We start from the raw sequence: 23365 nt of genomic DNA on the forward strand, positions 1-23365 counted from the left end.
CGGCGCCCCACGGGGCCGCGCTGCGGCCCGGGACCCCGCGAGCCCCCGGTCGCTTCACGGCGCGGCCCCGTCCCGCGGCGCCCGGCGAAGGATCGGCGCTCCGCGCGCACCCCCAGGCGCAGAGTCTCCAACCGCCCGCCCCCCTTTCGGCTTTGTTCCCCCCGACCCCCACGGCGGTGTTTCACGCCTAGGGACATCCCCGCTCCCCACGGGCTCTGCGCTCCCCCACGCCACCATTGTGCCGCAACTCTGCGCCCTTCCCGTGCTCCTCGCACCCTCTTTCTGCACCTTACGGAACACGGGACGTATTCTGCTCTTCGTGATGCTGCACGTACCCCATCTCTCTGCTGCCCCCATACCGCAGGGCAGCTGCGCCGATCCCCTCTGTGCCTCACAGGCTCCCTGACAGCCATGCATGGGTCCCAGCATCAGCCCTATTCTCCACTTAAGATAAGCAGCAGGGAACTATTTTCTCGTTCTAAGCTGTGTGCTATTGTTAGCTGAAACACCGGGAGAAACGCATCCATCACACAAGATGAGTGCTGTGGCCTTAATGCTCACACAGCTCAAAGTAACACAGCAACTCTGCAGCAAAGCCTGATCTCAAAGGCATTTCTGACCTTCCAACCAAACACAAGCTTTGACAGGAAGCACTAGAAACCATCAAGCTGCCCCCTTGATTAAGCAATTAATGCTTCTGTAAAAAAGTATGCACTCACCTGCCCATAGGGATGCTGAATTATGCCAGAACTCCATGCTGGAGAACCTCAAGTCCTTTTTGCTGTTCTACTGGCACCTCCAATACAATCCACTGCACTCCACTATCAGGAGGGCATGGCACAGTACATACCCAATATTCACACTAGCTCTCCTCACAGCAAAGAAAAAGCAGATTTCATAGGATTTCCGTAAGCCCGCACAGAACTAAACCTCATTCACGTCAGGATTCTAAGTTCAGCAGTTGTGACAAACTGTTCTCTGCTTTCAAATAACGAGGTCACGAGCAATCATTGAGCCTTTATACCAGTTCAGAGTGCTGACATCTTTACCTGCTTAACATGTGCTTGAAATCTGTTGAGCTAAAGTAGCAATGTGTTACCTAGCTTACCTGTAAGCCTTGCTCAACTGTACAACAAAGACGCATGCAAACAAACCAAGCAGGCCAGTATCACCAGCATAGTTTTTATTTGCTCCCTGAATTAAATAACGGCAGATACAGAAAACTCAGATACCATTTCCCCAACATTTACAAGGCTGAGTTTGCACTGTAGAAAACAAGCAGTTATGCACAATCCTGGCAACTGGTAGTGTGAGTGCACAAGATGGCCCTGCAGCATCAGTTTGGAAGAGGCAGCACCCCCAGCCTCCAGCATCCACTGCTGTCCCCTCACTGACGTTTGTGGCACCATGGAACGGCCAAGTAAAGATCCTGAGCGGGCAGCTCCAGTGCTTATTTCCCCTCTCTCTCACGGGGTTTATTCCATGCTCCTCCTGAAGGGGCAGAGGCAAGGTCAGAATACCCAATTTATAATCCACCTAATGAACAGAAGCTGCCCCTGAAAGCAGCTGGTTCAGTCAGTGCCCACAGAGCAAAACACAGGCGTAGCTGTGCAGCAGGAGGAGCTAGGCATCTCTGCTCCCTTTTTGTTAAAAAGTAAACCAACAAAGAAACAGACACTGCTAAAACAACGTGTCTGCTCAGCTGGGGACGCGCAGAAGGCAGATCGCACCTAAGATGTAGTAAACTGTACAGCATTTCACTGAGCAGCGTGCATCTGCTGTTAGCCAACCCCTGTTAGGGGAGCTGAGTTTACACCATCCCCTGTTCTAAAGAAAGGGGACACACATGATATTACCAACTCTGCTGTGCAACCCTTCTTTAGATACTGGCACAGCAGATGGCAAGAGGTTCTCCCTTTTGTAAAGATCACAAACGCCTTCTGGACTGCAAAGTGCCCTGGGCATCCTAAAACAACTAACTGCATCTTCTCAAGGCACAGGAACTCTTGAATCCCAGTCCCTCACTCCTGATCCTAATCCACATGCTTCTACTTACCAACCTTGCCAGTGTCTCTTCAGCAGGAGTCCTCTTAGCTCCAGAAGCAATGACTCCCAATAACTGGGCTGTATGACCACTCTTCCACGACCCAAATGGTTTGATTTACAAGGATGTTGTATGCATTTGCATTTATTTGCTCCCTTTGCATTAGTAACAAGGAGTTCCCGAAAGATAGCTTACAGTGCACTGTATCCAGGCCCCACAGGGATTCTAGATGTCATTGCCTCCTGCTTTTCCCATATTGTTTTTACACTGTGCTGCAACCATCCAACGTAACGTGCCACTAGGCAAGCAAGGGTGGCAGGGAGGGAGGGAAGTGGCAAAGTTGGGAATGCACAACACAATTAGTGATGGGATTGTCAGTCACTTTGATGTCAGGCCCCACAACTACACACCATGCACTGGCACTGATCTTGCCCTGCCCACTCAGCCCAGAAAGGCAGTGAGTGCCTCTTCTCATGCCAAGTCACCACGTCAGTCTTGGTCGCCATCAGACGACTCTTCTTCTGCCTCCTCCAGCCACTGGATGAACTTCTGAAGCTGCAGACAGAATGAAATGTAACTGGGTCACAAACGACAAACAGGTGCTGGAAACACTCAAAAACTATATTGTGCTGTTGTAAGTACTACTGCTGCACATAAGAACAGGTTCATTGGGTTCCTCCAACCAGTACCCACAACATTCTGTCAGATGACAAAAGCATGAGAGTTTTCCAGAGCTCAAGGGAGGAGAGATGACAGCAGTGCCTTAGCTGGAAGCTCTGCCAGGAGAAACCTGCTCCCTTATAGAACGCTATAAAAAGGCAGCCTGCTTTTACCTTGAATCACCAGCTGAAAGCATTGCTGACCTATACCACGAGTTGACTTTGCAAAGACTTTAAACAAAGCTGCAGTTTCTCAGAGACTGCTTTCTTCCCTTCCTCCTCTTACCATCCATGGATGAGGACTGGAACAAGGCTCAGCCAAACTGCAGCATTAAATTCTGTCTGATGGAGGGGGGAAGTTATGTGCTCCTTCACAGTGTAAGCCAAATGAAACCACTCACTACTGCAGATGCTTAGAAATATATGCAAAGGGGCTGGTGAGCCAAGAATGAAAGCTTCAAAGGGATTGCATGGGACCAGCAAACGGGGCACTGGCCTAAGGCCCATTTCAGATAGGTGCTGACTTAGTGAAACTGTGCTGCTGCTCCAGAAAGCACGGGCCTCATGCTACAGAACCCACTAAAAACCATGCTCCTCTTCTCCCACCTCCATTCTTCATCAAACAGGATGATTACAGCAGAATGCACACAAACATCCATTTTGGACAGCAAAGTTGCACTGTTCAGCATTGAATACACTGGTGCACTACTGGCCTACTGTGCAATGGCTGCTCCACAGAAGGTGACAGTGGCACTGAACTCAGCTCTGCAATTCCTTCTAGCAGCTGTTGGAACACACACACACACACACAATAGACTCCACACTTCTGGGACTTACCCTCTGGTTTTTACGAAGCTGCTTCCCCTTATCAGATGTGTCCTGCAGAGAGAACCAGTTGAGAATTACATCTTCTTCCAGAATCTCCAGCTGGTAAAACGTCATCAACACCTGCATTGATTAGAAAAGCACAACAAGGCTCTTTATAAACTCTTTTGGGATGAGCTCATGTCCAAGCTCCAAGCCTGCATGTAATTTATGGCTCCTAGCTCCATCCTTAACAGAACACAATCTCTTTGTTTCAATTTGATTTTGATGTTAAAAATAACTGTTTTTCCCTGTTAAGCTTTATGCTCCCGATAGCTGGATGCTATGACATGTGATGAGTCAAAGCTCAAGTCCCATCAGCTTCAGCTCTGTGGTTGCCCACAGCTCTCGAGCATACCCTGCAACAAGAGGCCACAGAGGGTGTCATCAGTTCAAGATGTTGCTTTGGCTGTCTTTTTAAAGCACCGAAAAACCCATCCAACAAAGCTGGTCAGACCTGCCCCAGGCTCCCTCTTCCTGACAGTTCTCTCTTAAAAGTGCCTTATGGCAGGTGTCAAAGCAATTGCTCGTTTGACAGCTCAAACTCCTGCCCAGTGCAGCGAGGGTAAGATGCAACCATTCTTTCTCAGGGTGCCTTTGTGCTCTGGCAGCACAGGCACTTTGCAGTTGATCTCCTTGCGGCAGAGCGCTGACAAAGCTGGCTGCCAGCTCCAAACATAAAGTGTCACTTCAATTCTCAGCCTCCAGGGAAACCCAGGCTCCTAGAACAATGGACACATGCCAAATAATTGCTCTAATTCAATGACATTTTGGCTCACCAAACCTCAGGGCTTTGGCTCTGATCCATGCTAAGCGCTTTGCCATTTGCCAGAAACCCTGGCAGCTGAAGTTAGGATTACTTTTTTTTTGGGAAACCAGGAGTTAAGCAAACCTTATATAGACAGGGAATAGACAGGAGCTACCTGAGACACTGGGATGGGGAAAAGCTTTCCATCTAAATCAAATACTCTCAGTTTGAAAGGGCAGAAAGAATGCATGGACAAAGTATTTGTAGGTAGGAATATACTGAACATTCTTACAACAGGGAGACAGGTAATAAGCCACATGTCAGCTCCTCTTTATTTCCAGTTTCACAACTTGGTTGGCCACAATAATAAATTCTTTTCTTATTCCTAGCATTGCTTGTTTTGCACTCTACAGTAGCATAAATCATTTGCAGTCAGATCTCAGGCCCACAAATAAAGAGGTGTGGAGAGTCGAGGCCATTCACAGCACCACACAAGGACACCTAGGTTAGAAGCTGCAAAGTAACAGCTCACTTCAGGCTTCATGCCAGTATTTAATAATTACCCTCAGCTGTGCTCAGAGTCATATGCAGACAAAAAAAAAAGCAATTGTTACAGCTAGATTTTCTATACACACTCTCAATTGAGACCCCAATTTTCCCTCCTCTGAAGCAGACAAGCTGATGATGTGAACAAGATGGATTTCATCACAACTGCAGCAAAAACAAGTCCTCAGAGCTGGGAGTGGATACTCACTTTAGCTATTGATGTGCAAAGACTGTCGTGTTCCAGGAAGAATTCCTCAATGGCAAATAAGGCATTCAAGTGATCTGACGAACGTTTTATGTAGTTCTTAAACAACGGGGTCCAGTTCTTCAACAGCTGCAGGGAGAAAGCACAGAAGGGTTCCTGAGCTGTGAGACAGATGTGTGTGCTCAGCCCCACTTCTCAGCTGTGCTGCACTCAGAAACTGACCCAGAACAGCATTTCACAAAACTCTTCAGCTGACCAGTTAATGTACTTGCCCTCCTCTGTCCATTAAACAGATGTCTGCACACATGAGATATAATAACAAGACCTGCTTTTACCAAACAACCTTGAGAACATGTTAGTGTTTTTGGTGTTGATTCCTTACTGGAACACTGGATTATCACAATAAATGTGTTTAACAGAGCCTTCACATCACTTTGCAGCAGACTGACACACTGGGGTATGTACATGCTCTCAAACTTTCCACCCAAAAGCAGCTAACATTTTAGTGGAACTTCCTTTTGAAGCAGAAGAGCAAATAACAACAAAGAGAAAAAGAGAGTGCCAAGAAAATTACCAGTTTCCAGTCAGCAAAGATCCCTTTGTTCCCTGAATGCACAACCCCACGTTGGGTGCTCTTGCATGATATTACAGAGAGCAAGGATCCCTACCAGAAACCCGAAGAGACGCACCACAGATGCCAGCTGCTGGGCAGTAGTGCAAACACTAGCCAGCTTAGCAATTACTAATACTTAGATTAGAGAAGCACAAGCACTAGCTTGATGAATTGCTAAAATTGCCTCCCTGAGATCTTTTTAGACACCCTCACCTACATAGCTTTGTTTGATACTGCTTTGGTAACAACAGAAACGCAGCAACTTCAGCCACATCCACCCAAGGTGTGCCTACAGTCTGGGAAGGGTTGTGTTTTCTGTACCACCTCTGCTTCACAACTTGTACAAGAGCCAAACAAGACAACTGGCATACTTCAAATCGGATAACTCTTTCTCAGACCTCTACATCTCATCTGAAAAATACCCACAGGCATATCCCTTTACAGATGGCCATTTCTTAAGTTGCTGCAACACTTAGGAGCTTCACGTTCAGGAGCCAGCACTTCAGAACACACACTGTGGTTTCAAGTCAAATCATACATCATAACTATGGCATTTCCACAGTTTCCCCATCTGAGCTGTCTGAGACTGCTCCACTGGTGCTCTTGCACAAACAACCCACCTTCCTTCAGCATCTCCTCACCAGAACTGAGCTACAAGGAGGTTAAGAAATGTGATACACATCTCCAAAGTTCAGCAGGCTTCCAACATTCAAGACTCTCAAAATTCAAGTATTCCCATCCCATACAAAATCACTTTGCCATATGTAAGCTGTTATAAGCAGATCTCAGCCTGACACAACTATTGACTGAGGCCATTTTAGCTGCACAGCTACGAACTTCAGCTACATTTTTATTACGCACTGCTCTAAGAAACTTGGTGGCTGTTTTTTGAACAGGAGCATTTGGAGACTGAGCCTCGTGTCTATGCTAGGAAGATTATGCAGCATATCCTCCTGGAAGAGATTAAGGAGCATGTGAGATGTGGAGGTGCTCAGAGGCACCCAGCACAGCATCACCAAGGACTGATACGCCTGACCAGTCTGGTGGCCTCTCATGATGGAGTGATGGCATTAATGGACAAAAGAAGGGCAACTGATGTCATATATTCGGACTTATGCAAGGCCTTTGACATGGTCCCACACTACTTCCTTACTTCTGATTTTTCCAGTGCGTTGGAAAAGATCCCATTGGGAGAGGAGAGCTCCCTGCTGCCCCAAGGATAGGACTTACAATGGATTGGAATCAGGTTCCTGGAACGCAGGCCCATAAAGACAACTCTATCAGTCCTTTTCTGATCTCTTCTACAAGTTATACGTTCAACTACCACACAGAAAACAGGCAACAACCAGAGGTACTGAAGTAGAGCTCCCCGTGCTTGCAGTCTGAGCAGAGTTCCATCGAGCAGGTACAAAAATTTCAGCTCATTTTTACTTCTTTAGAAGACAGAAAGGCTCACAAACTCAAGGAGTTCAAGTGGCTTCAGGCTTAAGAAAAAAAGACTTAGCAACCAGGAAGTACCTCAGGCAGACTCCTACACACCAGAAGACAAGCCCCAAGTAGAGTCAAATGGAGCAGCACTCACAGGAAGTAATGCTGAGAAATAGTTCTGGGAGTCCAGGTTTGCATCCAGCTGCTGTAATGGGAACTCCAGAATCACTTTACTGAGCACCTGCATCATCTCATTCAGACTGATGTTATACGCATACCTGCAAAGAGAAAGGCACAAAAAATTAAACAAACATTTCACAGAATCTCATCTGTGCGGATTGTGGTTCCTCACAGAGATACAGTGGAAGAATAGATCAAATCTGCTATTTTTCTTTTTTCTCTTCACTCCCCCCTCACGTTCACATAATGTACAGCTTGCATTAACCCTGTGTAAGACCAGAAGTCCTGAAAGTCTGCTATCACAGAGGAACAAGCTGTTGCAGGGACAGCACCCTGACGTTTACTAGAGTGCTGCATGAATACTGTTGCGCAAAAGAAGGAAAACAGGTTTGCATTTAAGAAACATTAGGTAAAAGGCACTCTGATTACATGTTCCAGACTTGCTGCTGTATAAAGACAGCAGACAAGCCATACCACAGCACAGTTTCAGCTGCAGGCAGCTGGTTGAGCTCTCCAATGCAAAGAGCTGCAGTTCCTGCACAGGCTTACAAGAAATTGGTGCTAAGAACTGGCTTGCTCTCTTTCGGTCCTTAGTTACTTCACGTAATTCCACCTTCTGTTACAGAATTAGGGCTACTAAAGCTTAATGATTGAGGAAGCTATAGGTGTGTTAACACCTATCCACATTCAGTCGTAACCTCTGATCTACATTTCTCCTGCAATACTGGCAAAATTAATACGTAACAATCAAATACAGTTATCTACGCGAGTTCTCTTTCTCAATCCACTGCAAAACACAACTGTTCAAGATAACATACAGTATCTTCACAAGGGGAAACTCACTTGAGAGAGTTGATTTCCAGGACCAAGTTGTCACAGGAAATGTTTTCTTCTTCACCCCTCTGTAATGTACCCAGAACCTCATTCTGGAAAACTAATAGAAGAAAGGACAGGTAGTTTGACAGGTCAAGGAAGAACAGATTCTTCACAGTTCCAAAGAAACCATGGTCTCAACAAAGGAAGCCTTCTGGGAACCTATTTGCTCACCATGAGTTTGCACAAATCCACATAAAGTATACTTTAAAATAGTGGTAGAATTCAAATAAAGGAAAAGATCTGACGGATAGCATTGATCTAACCATGCAAATCAGTACAAATCTGTTTATCTTTGCAATCTTTCAGAGCAGTTTCTATTGTACTTCCACAATCAATTCCTTCCTGTTCAGAGAAACCTTATATTTCCTTACCTAAAGATATGAATTAAGAGCTAGAATTCATTACTTTCCTTTGGTCAGATTTCTTCAGGTGAAAAAGATGAGTTTTTCTTTCCCCATTTTGTCTGAACCCATTTCAAACCCACGTTAACTTCACAAAACAAAAAATAAAGCATCTCTGCCAAAAGAGGCAGCTACTACAAGAAAGTTATGGAGTACAGCAGCAGTAAGCTTGTTCTCAGCAGCCCCATCTCTCACCTTTGATGTCGTCTAGCTGAGGGGACGCTGCCCGACTGTCTGGCTCCTCAGAGCCCATGCTCAGGTCGCTGTCTGACTCACTCTCTTCTTCTGAAAGCATAGCTGGGCCTGATGAAGAGAAGACAGTGTTCAGTTCAGTGCTCAAAAGCTGCAGTTGTCACATGTGTAAAAAACCAGATGTTGCAGAGAATTCACAATTGAGTCAGCAACTATCTGTCCTTGCATGGAATATTTTACTTACAGGTCCAGATGGTTCGAATTGCTGCAGAGGAAACACTACAGCTGGCACTGGGACAAGGGGACTTGTATTTGAGTCTGCAGGCACACAGCAAGGGACAGGGACAGAAGCAAATGCATCTCATGCAGACTGCTGACTCATTACAGAGCAGTGTCAGCACTCTCACTAGCTGGAAGAAGACCAGAACCCAGGGCAGAGAAAGCCCATTCCCTCTACAGGAAGATCTGGTAGCCCATGGTGTGCCCTTCAGAGAACAGACAGCTGTGTGCATTCATGCAGGTGAACCATCTTTCATAGAGCACAGGAAGAGAGAACCCGGCCCTTCACCTTCTATGTAACCTCTCATATCCACACACAAATCCATTATCTGGAAGCCAGACTGCTTCATGGAGCCCAAGCCTTATTCTGGGAACTATAATCAGTGTTCCACTCAGTAACTTTGCTTGACACTAAAAGTCTGTCTGTCCATCCCCAGGTTAATCACACTAAATTCCTTCTCACCCCATAGACTCTGTCTCTGCTCTTCATCATCTTCATTTTTGTCATCTGCTTTCCAGAGATAGCCTCTGCCTTCTGAGCCCACATCCTTTTTGTTGTAGCCTGAAAAAGCAATTAGAAGGTTTACCCATAAGCAGGTCCAATACCAGTGTATTCAAGATACACTAGTAAAATTTGCATTCTACTGCTCCTAAACACCCCACATCAAGACACTGGTAGGAACAGTATCTCACAAAGTCCTCGGACACAGTCCAGGTACAAGGATATACGTCTTACACCTTCCTTGAATGGAACATTGTTTTCAATTTCAGCTTAACTTCAGGAAAAATGGAAAACAGACAAGTCCACACAGATTTCAGTGCTGGGATACAAGGCAGAACACCCCACAGTCCAACTTCCACCAAATATCCTTGCTTGACTTGCTGAAAGCACACGGTCCAAGCTGAATGCAGCGTTAAGTTCCTGCCTGCAACTGCAGACTATAGAACAAGGAAAAGACTCCCAAAAGATGAAGGATAAAGTCCTTCATGCAGTATGGAGCCAGAAATACTCGTACCTTTCAGCTTCACTTTGCTCTCCTCCTTGTTCACACCAGAATCATCACTGAACTGATCGTCATCCTCCTCCTCCTCATCTGGTGGGTGTAGAGAGATCACTGTGCCCTCTGAAAGAGTGATGTCAGGACCAACCACCACCTGAAAAATACATGCAACGTGTCTCAGTAAAGTAATACCCTGACTGCTCCTTTATCCCTCCATCAGAAGGGAGGATAGCAGCTCCAGAAAGGCTATTGCAAGGGAGGGTCAGACAAACATAAATGAAGACAGCACTGCTAGACCACATATCAAGCTACCCTAGCCAATATGTGCTTGAAGGAAGAAGAAGTGGGAGCAGCAACATACCACCACCTCTGAGAAAATGCCTGTATTCTGAAATGGCCAAGGAAAGTAGAAAGAAAACCAGAAACATACTTACCTGTGAGGAGAGGACACAGTGAGGTTTTAGCTTTACTTTCTCCTTCACTTCAGCTTCATCACAGATAACGGAATGCTGGATCTGCACATTATCTGCTATGTGTACTCCATCCCAAAGAAAAGCTCCATCCAACGTGACTTCATTACCTGTTACACATCAACAAGTGCAAACACTTTGAGCAAGACAGACTGCTGTTCTCCTACAGTATCGAGTTCACTGGTAAGCATCTTACTGAATCTAGGACTGAATGCCCTTGATGCATAATGGACGTTGGATGAAAATAAAAAAAAAAGCAGCCTTACAGGCCCACATCCACTTCTTATCCAAAGCTAAAAGATCAGTTAGATCTCTGTGGAGAGCAGACAAGTTGACAATACCAACTGACGTCTTTGTTTTGTACAATCACAGCCAACTCACACACAGAAAAATAGATCCAGAACATGAAAGCAGGAGTACCGTGTACCTTACAAAAACAGGGACAGATATCCTTTATTTGTAGCATTTGGGCAGGTAATAATTCTACATTATTAAACACACTCTACTGCATTAAGCATTCTCTACTGCTAAAAAAACCTATTCACACGCAGTGCCTTTCACCTTTCAGCATCACTACCATACCCTGAAATCTGTCCTCCACGAGAAAACAAAGCTTTTCTCCTTTCTTCCCATTGGAAGTCCTTCAGTATCCAGCATCCTTCCCCAGAGCCACATGCACTTGAAAAACAAAATCCCAGCAACTTGTGCCCTGCTCTGGCATGCCATGCACACCCCCCAGTCTCGTACTCACCTATCCTACAGTTCTGCCCAATAACACTGTTCATTATTGAGCAGTTGCTGCCAATGACTGTTCCCTGCCCAATGAGCACGTTCTCTTTCAGCATGCTGCCATGACCAAGGCTAACGTCCACTCCCCGGTAAACGTTGTGTTTAGAATGGGTATAACTCTGATTCTTGTCATCAGTGAAGTTCATCTCTGGAGTCAAAGGATAAACCCAGCGCCTGATGATGTCAGAGCACACAGCTTCATACATTAGTAGGTTGCATATGTGAGCACCATACTCTTCTGTCGTTACATGCATATGGATTTGGTTCCCCAGGATCTGGAAACAGGATATGTCAGAGGATTCTCTAGTCCAAGGCAACGGGATCTCCCTTGTAACATTCCTCTCCTTACCTCCTCGTTCACTAACAGACCACGCACAAAGTCATCCCGTGTCTGGTAGTCAAAATTGTCTGTGAAAAGCTCAGCCACCTGTCAGGAGTAAAATGTAAGGAACTAATGTAGTTACAGAAACAGTGGCCAGGGAAGTCAGTTAATTGATGGCTATTCAGTGGTTCTCAGAGAGATGACCTATGTGTTACAGGATAGTAATGCTCTTGCCCTGAATAAAGCTTTGATTCTTGCTGGTAGGAGTGCTGACCTTCCCATCTCTTCCTCCTATCTTAGGATATGAACAAATTCTGGTTTTTAGAATAGGGAAAAAATATTTTTAGCACCTCCAAGCTGTCCACCTAGCCTTGTAGTTTTACTTCTAAAGCAAGCCTTGAGATCAGCCTTCTAAGATTTGGAGGAAACACTACCACGCCTAATCTGGAATAACCCTGACTCTTAGCCTAACACGGTACCAGCTTTCAAGTAAACTCTTTCACAGCATAGCCATCAACTCTGCTCCATACTTGACTTCACCCCAAGTGAAACTGCTTTCTTTCCAGCACGTTTTCATTTTGTGCACAGTTGCCACCTACTGATGCACGTATGGTTAGCTCGCCTTGAGTGCGGAATGGCACTCCTGCAGTCAGCACAGCAGTTCCACAAGATCCTGGCTCACTCATTGAGCATGGCTGGCAGTTCTGGTTTCCAAATTCAGTACGACAAAGGCACCCCCCACCTATCAGCAGAGCCAAGGAAGCAATGCCCATTGAATTCTGATTCTCTGATGGGCAGAACTCACCTGTGGAGAACAGATGCTGATGTGACAATCCAGCAAATCGTGGCGCACCTCAACGTTCTCAATAGAGTTCTGAAACAGACTCTGTAAGAGGAAAAAATTCAGAAGATCTGAGTGTCTCACTCAGTACTGAACCCCAGAGGTCTTCTACAGGCCAGAGGTATCACAGTGATTGAATTCTTCAATAAGTTGCTGTTCTGGAGATCAAACAAGTCTACAATCAACACTGAGACACAAGCTCAGCAAGCACAGCCTGGTGCACACAGCTGTGCATCAGTCAGCAGGGACTGCGCTCAGCCTTACACAGTGCACTTCTCCAAGAAACAGCTTGTGCAACAAACAACCCCTTTTCTTTCGGGAGGCTCCTTATCTTCAGTTGCTAAAAACTATAAACAAAGAACACTAATAAATCAAAATGCAGTATTCATAGCTTTCATACCTGCTGTAGATTTTCACAGCTTTTTTTTTTCCCTTTTTCATTTCAGGCAATGATTTGTTCATTTCAAGGTAAAAAAAACAGTCTACTGATCACTGACTTGAGTTTGAAAGTGCCATATTTGCATAGTCTTAATTCTGAGTTGAAAAACATCTATTTATCTCACTGGGGAAAATACCTCCACTGGTATGTTGATGTTAACTGAGATGTTAGCTGAGCACTTAGCTACATTACTAGCAGAGCCCATAAGCTTTCTAAAGAAACAGCACAGATAGAAGAGGTGAGTAGTACTACAGCTTGCATCTCCTGTAATTCCACCCTGTGTCAGGCTCAGTATCACTTAAAATGAATTATGTATGGCAGTAGCATAGGAGCTCCATATACTACTGTCATAAACAAATCATCTGTCAACACAGATCATCCACCTCCTTCGTTCCACATAGCAGAAAGGATTCAAACTGAATTTTGAGAAATGTCTGCCCCATCTCCAAATGCTGAAATGAGTTCCAGCACTATTTCACCAAGCCTTAAATAATGTTAAAGGAAAAAAAGCCAGTTTACCAAGAGTTACTTCCTATCATCTGCTCCTCCAAAAGAAGCAGCAAGAACAGTTTCCCAGCCCTCACTCAAGGAGGATTTCCTTGGGGTGGGCTGCTTCGCTACTGCAGCCCTTTTCCACCCATCGGCTTCCAGACGCACCATAGGAAAGCGGAAGCGTTTCAGCCCCTGGGTTCTCTGATAGTGAAGGACACGGTTTGTGGCACTATCCATAGCAATAACAATGTCATCCTCTTTGCACCTGGCATGGTGACCAGGTGAGGACTCCTTGAAAATCATCGTCATCACAGAAACATTCTTTTCCATCTTGCGACGCAACCTGAGGAAAAACAAAAAACGAGGACAATTTTAAAATCACTCTTCAGACAGCCAGAGGCCAGACAAGCATGAGCTTCTTCCAGCACCTACCTGTGCTCTTCCAAGGCTCTGGATACATTGAGGTTGGACACCACATCGCCAGTGACAAGAATGAAGTCAGAACGAACAAGGGACTTGGCATCAACATCTCGCAGCACGTCACCAAGGGAGCGGTACAGGTCCGAGGTCACAAAGCGCACTGCGTTGGGAGACGTGTGGCGGCACCACTTGGACCTTCTGAAGGACAGAAATACATCAAAAAGGCATTAAAATGTTATTTCCCATAGACAACACAGTAGGACACAGAGTTCCAGAGCACGGCACATCCGTAAGTGAATGTACAGAGAATCCCATGGCAGTGAGCCCTCCATCCACACGCTTAGGCACGTCCGTTTGTGTGCAGCAGATGAACTGAAGGACATCAGACCAAGACTGAAGCTTATGGGAATTTAAGAAACTGGACTTTGCTAAAAAACAAGTTTGACAATGGAGAAATGAAGAACGTTACACAGCCCAATGTTTTTTTCTCTGAAAACAGTGCAGAAAAGACCACATGCAAAGCTGCAGAAAGCAAAGACAAAGGTGCTGTCAGACACACCTGCTTCCATAAACTTCATTACACATCAAAACAAGGCATAATGAAAGGGCTGCTACTGCAATTTACACAGCTAGCCAGGCAACTCCTGCGTTTAAATGCGTCCCCAAACACTCAACCATTTTAAAACACTGAGCAACTACACCAAGAATGGTCTTTTTTGAAATGTGTCAGGAGGCACTGCTTGAAAGGCAATCTGTAGCACGTGGTTTTTAGCAGAAGAATTAGTATAATATAAAGCCTTTGAGATTTGTTGGAGGATAAGAAGAATATGTTCCACGATAAAGCTAAAAAGAAAATGAGATTCTTACTGTAAATGCTCTTTTATCTCAGCTGACTTCCAACAGCAGAAAACAAAGGTTTCTTCTACTCCAGTTGCTGTTAAGAACTCCAAGGTGTAATCGATCATGGCCACATTTGCCATAGGTAAAAGAGCCTGAGAAAAAGAGACATGCAGAGAACTGAACACTGTACCTCAGCAGAAGAAAGTACCTCCCAGCTTCAGGACATAAGACCATCAGCAGTGTCAAAAAGAATAAAAAAAATCCCTGAATAACTGCACCATCTCCTTTCAACCAAAATATTCAGAGTGGGCCTAAGCAGTGAGAACTGGTTTCGATGTTCTGTTGGGTCAGATCCTCACTTCACAATGGAAGGCATGAACAAGGTAAAGTTATCACATACAAAGCTCTTTAAGAGGATTTGAATGAGACTAGAAAAAGAAAAAATCCCAGCATGCCAATTCCCTGACTCAGGCTTCAACTGTTACAAGAAAAACCTGTCAGATGTGAGTGATGAAGCCACAGGACTATGCGTATGCAGAATACAAAACAGTAGGAAAAAGAAAAAAGACCCAGTCTGATGCAAAGTAAGTATTCCCTTGTCTTGAGACTCAGTTCATGCCTTTAAACCAAGTCACTCATTTACAACTGAATGCTGTCTTAATACACTTTAACTCTCTTCATGATGTTTTGTTCGAGGCTTGACACTATGAGAATAATTATGACTACCACAAACGTTTAATTAGCAAATTAAGGGTACTGAGCTAAGGGTATTGTTCAGACCTAAGCTCTCTGGAAGCCCCCTTTCCTTCAACACACGGCTTTCTGATCCAGGTAACTAAAGTGCTTTCCCCATCCATTTTGCTGTCCGTGTCATTCCACCCACGACGAATACTTCGCTTATTTCTTTGACATCGCTACACGACCCGCCTCTCCCTGACATACGGCAAAGCCATCACCGCCAGCGCAGCGCAGCCTCCTGAATGTGGCCGCTGTCCCTTCAGAAAGAAGAGAACTGCCGGAGGCTTCTGGGCCCGACAGCAGCCCGAGTCCCACCGGGTACCGCGCACCCTCCCGGCAGGGCAGCGGGCGGAGAGGAGGAGAGGGTTTCCTCACCCGCGGACGGTCTTTGGAGATGGGGAAGAAACGGCGGTTGAAGCTGTCGGCGACCAGCACGGCCTGGAGCGGCGGCGGTGGCTCCTCCTGCGGCTCGGAGCCGCGGGCCGCACCAGCACCTGCCCCACGCTTCGCAGAGCCGCGGGCCGCCATCTCCTCACGCTACCACCACTCCGCCTTCCGCTTCCGGTCCTGCGCCGGAAGTAGCGACGGGAGCTCAGCGGGCTCAGAACTCGAGAGGTACGGGCGGGCGGCACATGCGCACTGCTCGCATCTCAGCACGGCAGGAAATGGTGGGGCTGTATTTGCTGTATGCGGGCACTTCGCAGGCGGCCAGCAGGTCGAAGGACGCGATCCTGCCTCTGCTCTGTGCTGGTGAGACCTCACCTGCAGTAGCACGTCCAGATGTGGAGGCCTCGGTACAGCAGAGGCTTGGAGCACGTCCAGAGGAGGCCCACAAAAACGATCCGAGGGACGGAACGCCTCCACGGGGACAGGCTGAGGGCTGGGGCTGATCAGCCTGGAGAAGGGAAGGCTCCGGGGAGATCTGAGAGCAGCCTTTCAGTATCTAACGGAGAGGCTATAGGAAAGTTAGGGGCAGACATTTTAGCAGGGTCTCTTGTGATAGGACAAGGGGAAATGGGCTCAAACTAAAAGAGGAGAGATTTAAACTGGATATAAAGGAAGAAAATTAAAATAAGTGTGATGAGGCACTGGCATGGGTTGCCCAGAGAGGTGGTGGATTCCCCACCCCTGGAGACACCCAAGGTCAGTCTGCACGGGGCTTTGAGCACCTGATGGAGCTGTAGATGCCCCTGTTCAGTGCAGGGAGTTGGATTAGATGGCCTTTAAGGGTCCCTTCCAACTCCAGAGGATCTATAGTTCTATGAAGTCCTTTCTAAAGTGCTTCAGCATCAGCCTCATGCTCAGAAGTGAATTGCTGCATACAGCACTTAGGGTGGAAAGCACACCCTCAGCTGAATTCGTTCTCTTCCACGTCTGTCTGCTGCCCACTTACAGCACTTCTGTCCCTCTTGCCAGCACTGGAAGCTGCAGGACCTCACGCTTGCTGTCCTGCACTTGTGCTGCTCTCCCAGGGTGGACATTCAGCTCCTCCTGTTCTTCCTTGCCAGCCTTTCCTGGCTTCTGGTTCTCTCACTTGCTATAACCCACTCTGATGAGCTGCCTGCTCTGCTCCTTGCTGCTCTCATCTGACAGCATCTCTGCACCCACCCACTTACTGACCAGCAGAAACCAGTCTGCTCAGGACACTTGCACCCACTCCCTCTGAGATAGGGCCCCTCTCCAGGGTGAAACACAGCACGCACTTATCAGCCCATGCACAGTGTGCTCTGCCCATTCTGCTGATGAGAAAGGAATGGAGTCACAACTCAGAGTAACACCGCTGTCCCTGTGTTATCATCAGCCTGAGCAACACCTGTGTCTGAGCAGTTTTCACTGGGCTGTGAATGGGAAAAGATAGTAATAAATAAAGCATCTCTTTCCACCAGTTGAATTGAATATCATGGACTGATTTAATAGAAAACAGCTCTTCTCTATCTCCCAAAGGACTCTGCAGTATTGGATATCCCCTGCATTTCCCTTAGCTGTTAAAATGTGGTGCCATCTGCCCCCAGGTACTTGTGACTGAGCCCCTGCTGTGCCTTATGTACCTTGTGACTGCGTTACTTGGCCTTAGACAATGGTTTAAAATGAAGCGGCAAGGATGGACACAGCAAGAAAATAAAAATGAGCTGCCCCGGAGAAATAAATTGTTCCCATTCTTTTCAAAAATAGGTGTCTGCATCCCCTTGGGAATTCTGTTGCCACAGCAAAGAAGCTAACCCCCGAAAAAATAATAACAAAAAAAAGCTCTCAGATTGTTACAGCTTGAGGAATTAACAAAGATGTGGATTTGTCATTGCCTGAGGGCAGGACAGCATTTTCCTTCTTGCCTTTGTAGCATTAAAGGTATAAACAGCACCAGAAATCAGGTCTGATCCAGCCTGCACAGCCACTGCCGATGTCAAGACTGGGCACACAGAACTCGATGGGACAATCAGCAGATTATCTGTATAATTGCATCCCGTTCTCTGCAAATGAGGGAAATTTCCAAAACATTGCCCTGGTAAATTGGCAGGAGCAAAGGAAGGCAAACCAATGTAATTGCTAATGAACTGAACTCAAAATCAGCCTGATAAATATTCCTCAGGCTTTGCAGAAACATTTCCAGTCGGTTTCCATGAGGACCTGCAGGCCAGTAGCCCTCACATGAAACACTTTTTGAAAGCAATGTAATTGCAGGGGAGCTTTTAAAATTGAAAATAGCTCATGGAATCTGAGATGAGGCTGCACTGGGTTAGACTGAACATCCACCAAGCCCAATATGCTGCAATGGTTGGGCAGGATGTGGAAGAAGCCATGAACTGCAGGGATTTTTTCTACTCCTTCACCCCTTAGAGCAACAAGGAGCAGCATCCAGCAGCTCTGGGAATAATGAATGGTGGGGATGCCCTGCCTTCTGGTGATCCTCCTCCCAGCCTGTGCCCTTACATAGGCAACTCTTTTTCTCCTCCTCTCTGATCACTTGGTATCTCCTTGGCTTTTCTCTCTGCATAGAGGATGCTCTACAATGTATTGCTAAGCCTTGTCAGGCAGCTCCAGATCTGGTCCTATTTTAGACATCTTAGAGGCTCCACATCTAGAGATGGAGCTGCGTCAGGGATTCCCAAGGATGGTGAGACTCACAGTGAGGATGACAGGAGGTCTGCATGGAGGAACCATGTCTGTAGCACTGGATAAATTTCCCCTCACTAGATGGCACATTCTGCCTGGTGGCCAGTGCGTGTCAGAGGTGACATGGGGCACTTGGTACAGGATGTCTGACACCAGGGCCAACCTGGGCTTACTCACAGTGGCTGATACTTGCTCACCAGGTATAGAGAGGGGTCCACCTACCTGAGCTGCCCAGAGCCGCTCCTACCCCTTCAGTAACGAGCAGGTGATCACAGAATTGCCAAGGTTGTAAAAGACCTTCAGGATCATCCAGTCCAACCATGAACCCATCACCAATAGTACTCATTAAACCACGTCCCTCAACGCAAAATCCAAACGTGATGGGACATGCATCCAGCCCTCCTGTGTGCCTGAGCAGCTCTGTTCCTGGCCTCAGGATTTGCATGAGCACCAAACCAAGTCTTGCAGGTAAAAAGAGACCTGCAGACCACAAGTAGGTCAGCAGAGGTGAAGCCCAGACTGACTCTGCTCTGCATCCCCATCCTCCCACGTCCTGGGCTCCAGCCAGGCTGGCAGCAGGAACATTGACTCACAGGCTGTGTCTTGTTCTTTGCTCTTTTGTCCCCTCTCTTCTGTTTCTCACATGCAGGTTTCTGCCAGATGAACTGCTGGGCTTCATCCACTCTTAGCATCCTGCTGCTGCTTTGTTCACAGCCTTGAAAAGTGGACAGAAAGACCACAGGCCACCCAGTCAGCACCTCCTGGGGTTATCACATGCCATAGGACTGCAGAACTGCTTGGTAGCTTTTTCCACTAGCAAGATGCTGGGCATCATACACTACCAATGGGCAAGATGCACTACTGCTGCCACAGCTCCCTGCACCTCAGTTGCCCTACTTTGGCTGGGCTGTAGGGTACATTGCCCTGCAAATCTGCATATTTTAGCTGAGTTTCCAATCCTTCACAAGCATTGCTCCAAACCTTACAGCATTCTTGCTTTCTCCACATAGTCCCAGCTGACAACAAACTCCTAACGTGGCTCTTGAGCAAAGTGATGGGATGCCCTGCCTCATCCCACAGGATGTTGCTTCCATCAACCCTCACCAGCTGCTTTCCCAAGAAGCACCAGCTTTGGGTGACAGTGCTCACATCCAGCTGACAGACTCATGCTCTACCTGGTGTTCTTCTGGTACTGCTGCTTGTACTTTGGCTCCATCCTTTGCTGATTCACCTTGCTGGTCACTCAGAGACCGATGGCGTTCCAGGCACAGAAGGCAAAGGCTCCTCCTCACTTCTCAGTGAGGACACCCTGTCTGGGGAAAATGAGTCAGCAGCCATCTGGCTTGGCACGTGCTCCTGGAGGCAGCCACCCTGTGTGACCCCAGAGGCTGCTCAAGGCTGAAGATGAGATGGGTTTCCCATCAGGGGACACAGCTGGAGCCATCATGGGAACCAGTGCTCCCAGTCACAGGGAGGAGGACTTTGCACAACACCAGGAGATCTCGTGGGGAAGTGGTCAGGCCACATGAGTTGAAGGCTTCCTCCAGCTTTTATGGGGCACTGGAGCAGAGCTGCCTCCTGTTTTCTCAACTAACCCTTCTCTAGCTCTGACCCATGCAGATTCCTAAAGCAGAATAGCTCTTCCCAAGCAAGTGTGTGAAGTCAGCTCAGAGAGGCTCACCCTTTGTAACTACAGCAAAGGCTGGTAGGAAGCAACCTGGGGGCTGAGCCAGGGAGAAAAAAGGCATTTTCTTTGGAGCTACAGTAGGAAAGATTGAATGGTGGAAGTACAATACAAGAGTGTAACAATAAAAGAACTGGCACAGACGGAATGGTGCTACAAAGCAAAAGTGCCCACTCATCTCCAAAGATCTAGGCTTAGAGGAAAGGCACTACAAAGGAGGGATCTTCAACCAGAGATCTTTCCCCAGAGGCAGTCAGCCCTTAAATGAGATCTAAGAGAGGTGCAGCCAGACTCCACCCCTTCAGGCTGCACAGATGAATTGCCTTCACAGCCCCAGGTGCTCAATCAGTGGTTCAGGCCAGGACTTAACAGTTACCATGCATTTGGAAATCCAATGGGCCAAACAAGACATGGAGCTTGGCAACCATAGCCTTGGGAATGGGGAGGTTGGCAGGGAAATGTCAGGGTGTTATGGAGGCAGGGTCTGGTGTCACTTGCATTATGAGAGAGGAATTTTTGGTGCTAAGTCAGAGCTGCAGGGACACAGAGGAAATTCCCTGGATTTAAAGAGACAAGATGGTTGAGGATAACATAGGACTTCACTTGAAGAGCTGCTTGGCTGGCTCCAGCTCCCTCCCACCCTACACCATGTGCAGATGTTGCTCTGTTCTTGCTGTCTTGCTCAGAGCTGGGGCTGCTTCCCATCTCCTGTGCAGAGGGCAAGGTGTTTCCTCATTTCTCACCTCCTCCAGCGGAGGAAAAAGGCCCCTGTAGCATCCCCTTGGAGTTCAGCCCTGGCTCTACTTGGAGGGGGTGCCAGGGGAGAAGAAATCCCTCTGCTGCTTGCTGCAGCCCCAGATGCATCGCTTTGGGAAGGAGGCAGCCCCACTTCCCAGGCAGCTCTCTGCCAGAAGCCTTTGATCAAGGCACAGCTCCCTGTGTGCTGCTCAGAGCAGAGCCCACGTTTCCTGTAACCCTTCCTTCCCTGCACAGCTGGTTCTCTGCAGGAAAGGCGTATGTATCAGAGCCCCCCATCCAAGGGCTTCGTGTTTCCATTCCGCTGCTCATTTTGTTTTAGAAAAGCTTTGTGTTGGGGCTGCCTTAAGATCCAGTGAAGGCGAAGGGGAACTTTCTCAGGGAGAGCTGTGCAGCCTGCTTCCATCACATCAAAGCCAGCCAGGGGTCACATTATCTTGACAGATGTTGTACACTACAGATCTGGTTACTGTACTGATGTTTCCCATGGAATCACTCCAACACTTCTTTTTGTTTGTCGGGGATATATTTCAAAATATAACATTGCAGAAAAGCAGAAGGAAGCAGCAGATTGATGACCTTTTCCTGGTAGTGCAGAAGTGCTGGCTCAAATTGCAGTAGTACCAAAGAAAACAGAATATATGGAAACCAGAAAGAAATCAAATCTCTTGGATTGTCCCTGGGAGCAGCTTCTCCATCTCCACAGCTGCAGCGCTACTTCACATGCTGGCTTTGATTCCCTAAAAAGATGCACAGTTTCTATGTCCTTTCACCCTTTGAACATGGCGTGAAGCACTGGTCACATCACCAATCATAACACTTGATTCCTGTGCCTGGAAGTTATCAAACTTGCTTCTGGCTTGACGCTGTCACCTGAGAGGAGATGAGCTCCACAGGGCAGGAACATGATACTGCATGCTTGGCCACAGCCAGTGCTGTAGGTATGGAAATAAGATGAGCCCAAAGGCACTGCAACTGAGCTGACTCAAGTCTGATGCAAGAAGAGCCCAGATCCTGGATCCCTGCATGCACAGGCACAACTCAGATCTGCTACAGCTGGTAGCAGACAGAGCCTCTTACCCACAGGTGAGGCTGGAGTTCAGCCAGAAACTTTATCTGAACTTTGGCTCGTCCATGTGTGTCTGCTCACAAGCAAAATGTGCTTTAAACCAACTCTGCTTTCCTCTGTGTAAAATGCTGCAAAGGTATGGAGAAATGGAGCAGGCCTTGGCTTTTTGTACAGACAGAAGCAATGGCACCAGGATTCACAAGGCAGCACTTGGAGTCATTCTTCCCCTTGTAGGAAGAACTGCTGTTATTTCAGAGCAGGAGCAGATGGTGGCTGATGTTACCTCCCTCAGACAATGAGGTCTGATTGCTTGAAAATGCCAACAGGTTATTTTCCTTTATTTCAGTTTTCCATTGGTTCAGTCTTCTGCCTTTAAGAGGAAGCCTGGTGCTGCTCACTGATGGGGAAGGTTTTTCTTCACAGCAGTGGTTTGGGACTTTGCTCTACTTTTTATATGCAGCAACTCTCCTTTGCCTCTCTCACATGTTTCCAGCAGTCGTGTTTTTTAGATGAGAAACTGAGCCACGGGATTAAGGTGTGATACACATGGGATGATGGAACAAGCTGGTGGCTGAGCACCATCCTATCCAGGAACAACGCAGTGGAGAACGTGGTGCTGGTGCTTCTCATTCTTACGTCCCTCAGTGCTGTGCTCTCAGTCCTGGGACCACAGCTGGGCCAGTCTGTAGTTGTCAGCATTAAGCTGGGCTTATTATCCTGAGCATTGCCACTCCTTGAGCACCATCCCAATCCTTGTCCTGCAGCACGTGGCAGCACAGTGCTTTGTTTCCAGCTGACCTGACGAAGCCCTGATCACATGGAGCAATTTTCCTTTCGGAGGCTGCAAAACGCCTGGGGACTGCCTGTATGCAGAACGTGGGATGGGCATGTGACACTGCTCCATTTGGCAAAGCAAACCTGCTGCAGACATATGTTTCCCCATTCTGGGATTTCTATAGCTTTAACAAACAGCCCCAAGGTTTCAGACTGCTCAGGGGTTCCTGTTCCTGCAAGCCTCACCTCGCCTGACCCATGCTGAGGCCCAGGATTTGTTCCAAACCTCTGGGTGTCCCACAGCCCAGCTGATGGTGGGCTCTTTGTTCTCCTAGTGATGGTAGCGGTGGTGCCTGCCTGCAATTGGTGACACGCTCTGACTGCATCCTGGGAGCCAAAGGGAAGGTCACACTGACCACATTCTGGTCACCATCGCTGCTGCATAGCCCTGGCATCTCCAGAATTAACATTCTGATCTGATCTCAGTGTTCTGAGGGGCCACGTCCTCCCCTCTGGGGCCAATGCTGCACCTCTCCGGTGAGAGGAGTTCCCATTCCTACTGCTGCGGAGCAACCAAAGCTGCT

The 23365-nt window shown here is 47.4% G+C and overlaps 1 protein-coding gene across 1 annotated transcript; it reads right to left on the minus strand.

Moving 5' to 3' along the window:
- Nucleotides 1-1168: 1168 nt before the first annotated feature.
- On the minus strand, nucleotides 1169-15966 carry EIF2B5 (eukaryotic translation initiation factor 2B subunit epsilon). The gene is made up of 16 exons (XM_048955139.1): nucleotides 15763-15966; nucleotides 14677-14801; nucleotides 13822-14007; nucleotides 13555-13732; nucleotides 12423-12503; nucleotides 11645-11722; nucleotides 11258-11570; nucleotides 10471-10616; nucleotides 10052-10190; nucleotides 9499-9597; nucleotides 8760-8867; nucleotides 8131-8221; nucleotides 7262-7385; nucleotides 5070-5195; nucleotides 3541-3651; nucleotides 1169-2599 (listed from the first exon to the last, which is right to left on the minus strand). The coding sequence occupies exons 1-16, from the start codon at nucleotides 15913-15915 to the stop codon at nucleotides 2534-2536; spliced, it is 2124 nt and encodes a 707-aa protein (XP_048811096.1). The 5' UTR covers nucleotides 15916-15966; the 3' UTR covers nucleotides 1169-2533.
- Nucleotides 15967-23365: the final 7399 nt, after the last annotated feature.

This window comes from Lagopus muta, chromosome 9 (assembly GCF_023343835.1).
Source record: "Lagopus muta isolate bLagMut1 chromosome 9, bLagMut1 primary, whole genome shotgun sequence".
NCBI classification, from domain to species: domain Eukaryota; kingdom Metazoa; phylum Chordata; class Aves; order Galliformes; family Phasianidae; genus Lagopus; species Lagopus muta.